Genomic DNA, 12,139 nt, shown 5'->3' on the forward strand with positions numbered 1-12,139 from the left:
CCCGAGTTCCATCATTACTGGCTTTTTATCTGTACAGGAAGGAGCCAATGCGAGAGGCAGCCAATCAACAATGAGAAGTGTGCAGCAACATACAAATTAACCAGACTGACCAAGCCAAACCGGACACCGGCAGACTGGAACGAAAAACCAAACCTGTGGAAACCCAGAGTGGACAGGCCTAGTATCTCATGATGATATAGGCTTTAAAACATGTTCTTGCATTTTCAATTTTCAATTTCTCACGTAAAGGTTTGTCTTGTTTGTACATAGGTCATTGAAATACATTTTCTATGGTGCCGATTCCTGCACTTTTATATGTGTTCATGTCAATGTTTTAAGAATTGCTACTAGATTCTATAAAAGCAACTAGATTCTATAAAATGCGACTTGTTTAATGGTATAATAACATTCTACAGATTGGTTTATAGGAATGTACGGGTTGGCAACCTCTTAATTTACTTCCAAAAAGCTAACGCAAAACTTGAACGTTAGGTAGCATTTCACATGTTCAGGTATTTTCGAAGAAAGCAACCCTCACGGTTGGTTGTACAGAGCAAATACAAATACTAGATAAATAATAACAAATAGTTTTGTTGTACACAAAAAGCAACCCTCTACGGCCTAAAAAAACTAACCATCAGAATGCAGTTCGGAAGCTATGGTTTCTTTCATCTCTTTTCCCTCATGACCATTCAAGAACAAACTGTTTCTCGATGTCCCCAGTGACCAAATGATACAAACTGGATAAGCTAGATACAGCACAAGTTTCAAGTATCATGACTTCCCTCAAGTTTGAGCCTGGTTAGCAGCCTTTAATGAAGGAAGATGCTGATTATCAAGTAACCTTGTTTTCAATGGGCTAACTACAACACCTGACAGGCTGGCGCATTGACCTTCAAAGCTGTCCGTGATCCACAGAGCTGTAGAGAGCCTCTTGATGCGTCAGATCATGGTTCCTCATTTATATATGACAAAAAAGGCCTCACTAATTGTCAATGGTACTTCCTTGATGTGTTGTATGTGCTGAATGAATCCGAATCTGATATAGTGAAATCATCGCATCTCCATCTTTCTAGCTGTTGGTGAAGACCCATCTCGCTTGTCCCACCCTCATCATCATCATCAACAATATTTGTTGGCTTCCACTGATCCACTAGGCTGGAAAGCCTGTTCACACAGTGACACATGTCTGGCCGCTGGTATGGTTCCCGCGCCGTGCAATGGCGAGCAAGATCAGCCACCTCCAGCAAGCTGTTCCAAGATTCAGCATTGAGCTCCAGGGTGTGGTCCAAAAACTTCCTGAACTTCTCTTTGTCAAGCATATTTTTTCGGAAGATTGTTACAAGATGTGTTTCATCCTCGGGTAATGAGTCATCGAGTACTTTCCTTCCCGTAATCATCTCCATTAGTATCACACCGTATGCATACACATCTACTTTTGTAGTGACCTTTCCTGTAGCTGTATACATATCAATAGCATGTTTATCAATACTATGCCACAAAATGGAACAAATAAAAAACATGACAATGCAAAAACATGGGGAAAAAACAATTGTTCACATACAATTCTCTGCATTTATTTCCAAAAGAATTAATGCTGAAATACCGAATTTGAAGAAAATGTACAGAAAAAGGATAAAATTTGAGCTCAAGTGAAAACAAAAATGTCTGGGAAATGACTGAAAAGTCCTCCAGAATTGATTTATGACACTGTCTTTTGAATCTTTTTCCGTCAATAAATGGATACATGAAATCAGTTCCAGTCCAATTTTATTTGAGTAAGTTGTCCTAATTGTATTCCAATGTACTAAATGGTGCAAAACCACGTCACTGTTTAGTAGGAATAACAGAACTAAGGTCAGGCTTTACTAGGTGCTGAGCATGATATGAACCAGATATACTAGTAGTCAATTTTTTACATCACAAAAAAAGAACAGGCATGTAAACGATTTTCTGTACTTTCGAAAGAATGGACGTAAACCAAAGGAAAAGGTTCAGTAATTTCATTTGGAGTTGACCAGTGGCCTCTTCAGGTGCGTGCCCGTAGGGATAAATAAGCTAAGATTGAAAAAACAAAGTGGTGGAAACTGAAAGGAGAGGCGTCAGAGGTATTCAGGTAAAGGGTTATCAAAGAGGGCTCTTGGAAGGAAGAAGACGACATAAACAACATGTGGGAGAAGATGGCAACCAACATTCGGAAGGTGGCCTCAGAGGTGTGTGGAGTAACCAAAAGAAGTGGAGGCGAGGCTAAAGATACTTGGTGGTGGAACGAGGTAGTCCAAAGGGCTATTAAGGAGAAGAAAGAATGCTATAGACGCTTGTACCATGACAGGAGTGTGGAAAACATAGAGAAGTACAAAGTGACAAAGAAGACTGCAAAGCGAGCTGTAAGTGTGGCAAAGGGTAGAACGTACGAGGATCTTTACCAACATTTGAGTACGAAGGAAGCAGAGAAGGACATTTATAGGATGGCTAGGGTTCGTGAGAGAAAGACACAGGACTTCAACCAAGTTAAGTACATTAAGGATGAAAGGGAGCATATCTTGGTGAAGGAGGATGAGATCCGACATCGATGGCAAGAGTATTTTGACAAATTGTTCAATGGTGAGAATATGAACACAACCTTTCAGTTGGATGACTCTTTTGATGACACCAATAGACGCTTTGTGCGGAGAATCCAAGAATCTGAGGTCAGAGAGGCGTTGAAAAGGATGAAAGGAGGTAAGGCGATGGGACCGGATGGTATCCCAATCGAGGTGTGGAGATGCCTCGGGGACATAGCTATAGTATGACTAACCAAGCTGTTCAACCATATTTTTCGATCGAACAAGATGTCTGATGAGTGGAGAAGTATATTGGTACCGATCTACAAGAATAAAGGGGATATTCAAAGTTGTACTAATTACTGGGGAATTAAGTTGATGAGCCATACTATGAAGCTATGGGAGAGAGTTATCGAGCATCGCTTGAGAGCAATAACGCGGGTCTCTATGAACCAATTTGGTTTCATGCCCGGAAGGTCAACCATGGAAGCTATTTTCTTAATAAGACAAGTGATGGAGCGGTATAGGGAGAAGAAGAAGGACCTACACATGGTTTTTATTGACTTGGAGAAGGCTTATGATAAAATACCAAGGAATGTTATGTGGTGGGCTTTGGAAAAACATAAAGTCCCAACGAAGTACGTCGGGTTCATTAAGGACATGTACAACAATGTTGTGACTAGAGTTCGAACAAGTGATGGAGACACAGATGACTTCCTGATTAGGATAGGACTACATCAAGGGTCAGCTTTGAGCCCTTATTTGTTTGCTTTAGTGATGGATGAGGTCACAAGGGACATACAAGGGGACATCCCTTGGTGTATGCTTTTCGCGGACGATGTAGTGCTAGTTGATGAAAGCCGGACAAGAGTGAATCAGAAACTGGAATTATGGCAGGAGACTTTGGAGTCCAAAGGTTTTAGACTCAGTAGAACTAAAACTGAGTATATGAGATGTGACTTCGGCACTACTACTCGGGAGGAGGAAGATGTTAGTTTGGAAGGTCAAGTAGTGCCTAGGAAGGATACCTTTCGATATTTAGGATCAATGCTACAGAGGGACGGGGATATTGATGAAGATGTTAGCCATAGAATCAAAGCAGGGTGGATGAAGTGGTGGCAAGCGTCTGGTGTCCTATGTGACAAAAGGGTACCACAGAAGCTAAAAGGCAAGTTTTATAGGACGGTGATTAGACCTGCTATGTTGTATGGTGCAGAATGTTGGCCTACGAAAAGACGACATGTTCAACAGCTAAGTGTCGCGGAAATGCGTATGTTGCGTTGGATTTGCAGTCATACAAGAAGAGATCGAGTTCGGAACGATGATATACGTGATAGATTAGGGGTAGCGCCAATTGAAGAAAAGCTTGTCCAACACCAGTTGAGATGGTTTGGACATGTGCAATGGAGACCTCCAGAGGCACCAGTGCGTAGTAAAATCCTAAGCCAGGATAGTAACGTGAAGAGAGGCAGAGGAAGACCGAAATTGACTTGGGTAGAGGCAATAAAAGGAGACTTGAAAGGATGGAATATATCCAAAGACTTAGCCTTAGATAGGAGTGCTTGGAAGACAGCTATTCACGTGCCTGAACCTTGATTGCTTCTGATGGGTTTCAACTCTAGCCTACCCCAACTTGTTTGGGACTTAAAGGCTTTGTTGTTGTTGTTGTTGACCAGTGGCCTCAACTATCAGCAATAACATTGTACGTTTTTCCAGATATCTGCTTAGCAAAAGTTTGTGTGTTAATATGCCATCACCAGCAGAAAACTGAATAACTGTTGTGTTGCTTGCTTGGGAAATGTTCATCCTCACAAGCATAATCAAACATCATCTGTACAGTCAAAAATGGCAAGACAATCCCTCAAATAAAATGGCAAGACAAAGGACTCATGAAGCGGTTGCTACAGAACCCATCTTGAAAAGAAAAGGGGGTGAGGATTATGTAAAGCAGTTATTAAAACCACTTTCTGTTCTAAAATGAAATACCCCATGATTTTGGGGGGTGACTTCAATATTCTAAGATATAGTAGTGAGAAGAATACAAAGTTTAAAGGGCGTACCCAGTGCAGAGAGCTCCAGCTCTGTGCGGGGTCTGGGGAAGGGTGTTAGTGGCAAGCCTTAAACAACAAATACATTGAGGTTTTTAACTTAATCATCAATTCCTATGAACAAAGGGAAGTGGTAATGCAAGGAGGCAAGTTCACCTGGAGTAATAGAATGAACCCTACTCTTGAAAAGCTTGATAGGGTGCTTATTTCAAAGGATTAGGAACAGGACTTCCCTCTATGCAATGTGAAGAAAATACCCAGATATAAATCTGACCATAACCCTCTGGTCTATGGTTCAGATCTGGAAAATAAAGTAGTATCAAGAGCCTTCTGCTTTGAAACTTCTTGGCTAAAACACCCTAGCTTCACTACTAAGAGATTGGTTTGTTAGGAAAGAAATAAGTTGATTGATTCGGTTAGGATATTTCCTTAGGAGTCAAGTCAGTCATCTCTATAAAAGAGAGAACCCGTATTGATTGTAATCAAGCAAGAAGAACATACGAAGTAGTCTACGGATGAAAGGGTTTTTCCTGCTACCCAGCCAATCCATATCAATTGGTATCAAAGACCACTACCGAGGCATCGCCGTCCATGGCCGGCCTCGACACCGATCTTGCGACCATCTCTGCCAAGCTCGACCTCATCTTGGCCCAGTTCGTCACCCTCAACAAGTACCTTGACGCCCGTGAACCGGCGCTTGGAACATGCGTTCGGCATTGTCTCCGGGCCACTGGTATCTCCGGTATCACCGACCCCTAGCCCGACAATTATGACACCACCAGCGAAGGTCCATGCTGCCACGACTCCGGCAGCATCTTCCACACCCACCCTGATGCCCGTGCCTTCTGCATCTTCTGCGGCAATCCCGGCACCACCCACACCACTCGCATCTGCAGCACCACCTCCTCTGTGGGCATCACCTCCTTCGCCACCAGCAAAGTCCCAGAATGCCGTACCAGCAGCCACTGTATCTTCACCACTGGCAGCTTCGCCAACAGCCCCGCTGGCACATGCCATCACTCCTGCACCAACTTTGGCAGTCATGGTGACTGCATCAACGCCTCCTGAGCCATCGCCAACAGTTTTATTGGCAGCCATGGCAACACCTGCGGCACCCTTGGGAACAGTTCAGATTGCGAAGACTCTGGACTTGCTGTCCATGGCCCCTGCAACCTTGGCTGCGTCCCCAACCCAGGGGCTCATTCACCTGGGACTGCGATGGGACTAGCGGCCCTCTACTCAAAATTGCCGGAGTGGGGCCGTGAAGTCCAGGTGCGGTGCTCAGCATCGCAGCCGCCCAACCTGATGCTGCCCTCCGTGCTCGTGCTCCAGGCAGCTAACGGGGGCCCATCTCCACGAGCTGCCATGGCGACCTCCTTTAAGTCGCCATGAGCGTCATGTGGACAACATTCTCCAAGCAGCTTACTCATGGCCTGCAAGGTCTTAGGCTCCAGCAATCGCCACAGATCAAGGATGAGCTGCCTTGAAGGGGTGGAGTAGTACCATAGTGCGTGAACAGTGCCGGATTAGATTAGATTAGATTGGTTTGGTTTGTTAGGAAAGAGATAAGTTAGATTAATTCGGTTAGGATATTTCCTTAGGAGTCAAGTCAGTCATCTCTATAAAAGAGAGAACCCGGTGTCGATTGTAATCAAACAAGAAGAACCTAAGAAATAGTCTACGGACGAAATGGTTCTTCCTGCTACCGCAGCCAATCCATACCAGGAGTATGTAAATAATGGTATTGTGATTCTGCATACGCAGATGACACAATCTTGTGCATTCAGGATAGCAAAGAACAAGCAACTAATCTCTAGTTCCTGTTACATTTGTATGGGTTCATGTCTGGGATTAAGATTAATTTTGCTAAAAGTGAAGCTATTATGATCAGCCAAGATGTTGATACGTCTTTGGAGTATGCCGACACCTTTAGTTGCGCTGTTGGGAAATGGCCTATAAAGTACCTAGGGGTCCCTGTGTCTAGATCCAGACTACACATAGCCGATTGGCTTCTTCTTGATGAGAAATTGCTCAAACGGTTAGATGGTCGGCAAGGCAGCTCAGTCCATTGGTAGGAGAACCACCCTTTTGGACTCATCTTTAAGTAACATGCCCACATATGCTATGTCTATATGTACCTCTTTCCCATAACTACTACTGACAAGCTTGATAAAACCAGGAAGAAATCTTTGTGGCAAGGAGGGGGTTTGAGAAGAAATACCACTTGGTTAGGTGGGAAACCATAACTAAACCCAAAGAAAAAGGGGGCTTGGGGGTCAAGGACTTAAGAAAGATGAACATTAGTCTGCTATGCAAATGGTGGTGGAAACTTGAAAATGATTTCTTTGGCAGGAGATTGTAAGGAAAAAGTATCTGAAAGGGAAATGCTTGCAACAAATTACCTACAAGGCTAATAATTCCCCTGTGTGGAATGAGATCTTAAAGTAAACCATGTCTACTTGATGGGTAGGTCAATGAAAATTGGAAATGGCCGTATGTGTGATTTCGGTGCCGCTATGTATCAGTGGGGCAGGGGTTTAGGGGTTTTCTCGACCTGCGTGAGGTCTTCTTCTTAATGCAATGCCCGGGGGCTGTCTTGCCCCCACAGGTCGAGCTTTTGGAGAGATATTTGGTGTGCAAATGTTTCTCTGAAGGACAAGTTTCCTGGCTTATATGACATATGTACTACTCAAACTTGCTCAATGAATGAGCTATGTGGTAAAAACTGGAACTTGGAGTTTCGAAGGTGGTTAGATGAAGGCCTGCAAGACCAGCTTAGGCGCTTACACGACAGTATTTTCAGATACAAAGTAAATGACTGAAAAGATGTAGCTCGTTGGAACGGAGAAATCTGGGAAGTTTTCTGTCAAATCTGTCTACAAACACTTATGCAGTAGCTCTTATGATCCAAACAATAAGAAGGTTTGGAAGCCAAGCTCTGCCTTTAAAAATAAAATTCTTTATGTGCCTAATGTAACAAAGGATAACCTGGTTAAAAAGAAATGGAAAGGTGACGATTCTTGTGCCTTCTTTTCTTTGAGTGCCCTGTTATCAAATATGATTGGAGTACCCTGGCCTTTAGTTTTGGATATCTGTTAGACCTTCGTCCTTTATTCAGTATTGGATGTGGTTCAATTGGGTCCTCCCAAGAAGGAAAAAGGTTCATATGGTCAGTTTGGCTGCTGTTTGCTGAGCTATCTGGAAAACAAGGAAATCTATTTGCTTTGAAGGGAAGAGAGTAAAGGCTCCTACAGAAATTCTATGTTTGATATGTTCTATGCTGGTATATTGGACAGGGCTGCAGAATCAGGAGTCTGCGACTCAAATGGAGCATGGGGCCGCGATTCTGAAGTCGGTGGCTTTGCAATTCCACCAGCAAGTCCAACGGACGGGGGATGAATCTCAGGTGATCATCAAGATGTGACGGCTTCAGTTCTGCTGCTTGGAAGTCTGTCTTCGCTGGCCTGCTTGCCGTGGCAGCCTCATCTGGCTTGTAAGTCTGGTCGGTTTTGAGTGTTAGCTTCTTATGTCAGTGTTAAACATGTAGTTTACTGGGAGTGGCATAGTCGCCGTCGTTTGTGCTTTTGGTTGCTTCTGTGGCAAAGCCCTTTGTGCTTGGGCTGGAGGGTAAGTAATGGTCTTGGATATAAATCTGGGTGATTGACTAACCTTGATTCAATTTATTACTACCAGTAATGAAACTCGGCTCGTCCGTTGTGGAAAACTGGCTTTTCAGCATTTGGTGGGTCGTCCGATCCTGCCAATAACCTATGTTCGGTTTAAGGGATACTCCATACTCTAGTGTACGATGGTGAATTAGTGATGTACTCTAGTCTACGATGGTGAATTAGTGATGTACGCTAGTCTATGATAGTGAATTAGTGACTGCATCAAGAATCAACCTTGTTCCAAATTCCAAAAACCAATGTCTAATGTCTGACAACATAGAAGACCTATCTGTGAACACAAGAAAAGTATGGGTGTGTGTGGTTTCCTGCATATGCTCGAGCCTAGCCTGTAGGAAGCAGGGAGCGGTTGTTACGTTGAATGTCCGTGGTACTAGGTCTGGCTCACAGGATACGAAAAGGTGCTACTCAACCACACTGAGCAGATACACAGAAATTGGCCATTTCTCTAGAGCCAAGTTCACCGAACGTGTGATTTAGTTTAATTATGCTATTAGTGTGTGATTAGTGCATATTAAGTGACTTTAATTTCTTTTAAAGTAGACTAAGGCTTGGAAAGATAAAAGTAAAGGTTATTATAATATAATAACACAAAATAATTATAACCTCAACTCTTCATTTTGCACTTTCATCTCATGAAACATGTACTCACGCAGGCAACCAAACAATATCTCTCCCCATCCAGGCCGAATACATATATGCAACCAGATAAAATGATCCTACATACACCTAACCTGGCTCGAGTGTGGCTCCCTGATACAAGACAAACTAAGGTCATGCGTCATGCATTGCACAGAACCAAACACAACCTACACCTCTGCTAGCGATTCTTGTTTCTGCTTTTCAAATACAACCTGAGAAATATGTCAGTGTATTACCAAACAGTCAAATTGAATTAAGCACAGCTCTGTGTAGTTCTACAGTGGCAAGAATCCTGCTTGTTAGGATCATGTAAAGAGTTGAGTTCCTAAGGTAATTTCTAGATGATCCTACCTTGCTGACTAGTGTAAATTGAAAGCATAAAGATTGCTCAAGTAAAAAATAAAGTATGATTGAACTGAAAGCAGCCAAAGTAACAGAAGTAAGAATTATATGCAAGACAAATGCTGATTGTACTTGAGAACAAAATATTTATAGAAGTGAGAAGTGAACATACTGGCATATTCAGGCGCAAGATATCCAAATGTCCCTGCTACTCTTGTCATCATGGACTTATCTGTATCTTTCGCAAGCTTGACCAATCCAAAGTCCGAAACCTTGGCTCTTAAATCTTGATCCAGCAATATGTTGGAAGGCTTCAGATCCCTATGGATGAAAGTCTCCTGCGCCAAACCATGCAAATATTCTATCCCCCGGGCAACATCCAAAGCTATTGTCATCCTTTGTGTCCATGTAAGAGGAGTATAACCACTCTGCTGAAGATCACACAAGTGCTCACGTAGTGTTCCTCCCGACATATATTCATAGACCAAGAGCCTCTCATTGCCATGCGTGCAGTACCCAAGCAATGCAACCAAGTGTCGATGTCTCACCTTCCTAAGAACATCAATCTCAGCCATGAATTCTTGCAGCCCTTTAGTTCCCATAGTGCCACTGTCACACCTCTTCACAGCAACCAGCTTGCCATTGAGAGTCCCCTTAAAAACCACCCCAAAGCCCCCTCTACCTAAGATGTACTCCTCATCAAAGTTGTTTGTGGCCTTTAGTAGCACACTCATCGGTAATTGCATCCCATGGGACTCGAAGAGGTCAGCAATGTTTGTGCTGTCAGCACTTGAATGACTGTAAAGCTCAGTTGGGCCTACAGAACCACTTATGTTGCTATGGCCATTTGTCCTAACTACCTGAATCTTCATCATCTCAGATTCACCAGAAGGGCTCTTTGTTGAGACAGGACTGAACTTGTCCACATTCTTTTTCCTTCGATGATGTAGGAAAAGCCCAATGCAAATGACAAGAAGAATGACAGCTAGAAGAATTCCAATGATCATTCCAGCATTTGACTTTGAGTTATGTGAACCTGTTGGATTGGAAGATGAGGACCCCCCTCCACTATCACCACCTGATTCCCCAAACCGGTTGCCTGCAGTCATAAGCTTTATAGGCTGCTTAAACTCAGGCACTTGTCCAGTAAGGCGATTATTTGAGACATCAAGATAATTGAGGCTTTCCAGTGTCGTCAAAGCATCTGGTATCACCCCCGTGAGTTGATTGTTAGACAGATCCAACCGTTGAAGCCTAGTCAGGTTTGCAAAAGCCGGTGAAATAATCCCTGACAAGTTCTGGTGAGGCAATTTGATTTGAGTTACATCCATTTTGATGCAGGAAAGACCAGGCCATGGGTCGCATGGGTTGTTTCCTGCCCACTTCGCAAGCTGCAATGGGTATCCAAACCCTAAAGCTACCCCAAGCAGAGTGGTCACCAGCGGATCACATGGCCCAGGGTCTTCGTGACAGAACCCGTTCCCAGAATCAATATCCTTAGTCTTAGCTGTGAAGTTTGGTTTTGGCCCTTGAAGAAAATTATTGGACAGCGTCACATCCTGAAGGGTTGCGATCCCTATAAGAGACGGTGGCACCGGTCCGGTGAGACTGTTGTCCCTGACATTGAAAGTCTCCAGCTGCGAGTTGGGGTCAAACTCCGGGATCGGGCCGGTGAACGAGTTGGACTGAAGAAACAGTGTCTTCAAGCTCGGCAACTTCACCACAACATCAATTGGCCCTGACAGCTTGCCAGCCGACCTCTGGTTGTTGAGCTGCAGTGTCTCCAGCGCGCCCAACACCTCTAACCCCACCGGCAGGACCCCGGTGAGATTATTGTACGACAGCCGCAGCGTCTGCAGCGATGTCAGGTTGGCAAGAACCGCCGGGAAGGGACCAGAGACAGAGGCGTTGGAGGCCGAGAAGGTCTGCAGCATGGCGCACCCCGCAATGGCGTCGGGGATGCTCCATGGCTCGAGAGGGAGGTCGTCCATGCTGAGCTTGAGCAGCGAGGGGAGACCCTCGAGGAAGTCCGGCGGCAGGGCGGAGAAGGCGTTGCCGTCGAGAACAAGGGTCTCGAGGGAACCCATCCGGGTCAGGGAGGGCACGTCGCCCTCCAGCACATTGCCTTGGAGCTGCAGCGACTGGAGCGCGGTGAGATTGGCGAGGGACGAGGGAAGGGTGCCGGATAAATGCAGCTTGACGAGGTTGATGCCGGTGACGCGGCCGGCGCCGTCGCAGGTGATGCCGCTGAAGGAGACGCCGCCGCAGACGTCGGTGCCGGTCCAGGACGGCGGCGGGTTGGTCAGCGACTTGGCGAGGTCCAAGATGACGCCCGCGTCTGCGGTCATGGCCGTCGCCGCGGCGGCGGGGGCGGGGGCGGGGTCGAGGCTGGCGACGGCGAGGAGGAGCAGGAGGGGGAGGAGAAATCTCGCCCTCCCCATGGCGGATTCGCCGTACAGGGGGCGCAAATGCGACGGATTGTTGCGGAGGATTTTGATTTCTTGCCTGGGCCGGGAAGATGTATTTTTGGCGTCTCCGGCCGCGCGGTGGTTCTGTTCCCCCCTCTGTCCCTCTTGTTTCTCTCTCTATAGCTTCTCTCTCCTGGATGAATCTCGTTTCGTTTCATTCATCTGCTTCGGCTGTCTGCGGCGTGCGTCCTCGGGAGTGTGGGCTGGCGCGGGGCGTGGTGGGTGGGTTGCGCCACTCTTGTCCCTTTCCATGAACACGTCCATGTACTATGAGACACCTTTGTTTTCTTTTTCGCGAAGAAAAATTCTGCCAGTCAGTTATATACTCGCATCCAAAACAAATTGTAATTCAATTTTTTTGAGAAATTCAAACGTTTTTAAATTTGGTTAAGTCTATAAAAAATATAAAA

At 45.1% G+C, this 12,139-nt stretch overlaps 1 protein-coding gene across 1 annotated transcript; it reads right to left on the bottom strand.

The window, feature by feature from the left end:
- Positions 1 to 476: 476 nt before the first annotated feature.
- On the bottom strand, positions 477 to 11,870 carry LOC136482096 (receptor protein kinase TMK1-like). The gene is made up of 2 exons (XM_066479344.1): positions 9,434 to 11,870; positions 477 to 1,459 (listed from the first exon to the last, which is right to left on the bottom strand). The coding sequence occupies exons 1-2, from the start codon at positions 11,700 to 11,702 to the stop codon at positions 993 to 995; spliced, it is 2,736 nt and encodes a 911-aa protein (XP_066335441.1). The 5' UTR covers positions 11,703 to 11,870; the 3' UTR covers positions 477 to 992.
- Positions 11,871 to 12,139: the final 269 nt, after the last annotated feature.

The sequence above is a fragment of the Miscanthus floridulus genome, chromosome 9 (genome assembly GCF_019320115.1).
Source record: "Miscanthus floridulus cultivar M001 chromosome 9, ASM1932011v1, whole genome shotgun sequence".
NCBI lineage: Eukaryota > Viridiplantae > Streptophyta > Magnoliopsida > Poales > Poaceae > Miscanthus > Miscanthus floridulus.

Excerpts from the sequence above, each read along its gene's own strand:
- LOC136482096 (XM_066479344.1), bottom strand. The coding sequence starts at position 11,702 with ATGGGGAGGGCGAGATTTCTCCTCCCCCTCCTGCTCCTCCTCGCCGTC. Across the intron at positions 1,460-9,433 it reads TCTTGCGCCTGAATATGCCA|CTACAGGAAAGGTCACTACA; the intron begins GTATGTTCACTT and ends ATATGTATACAG.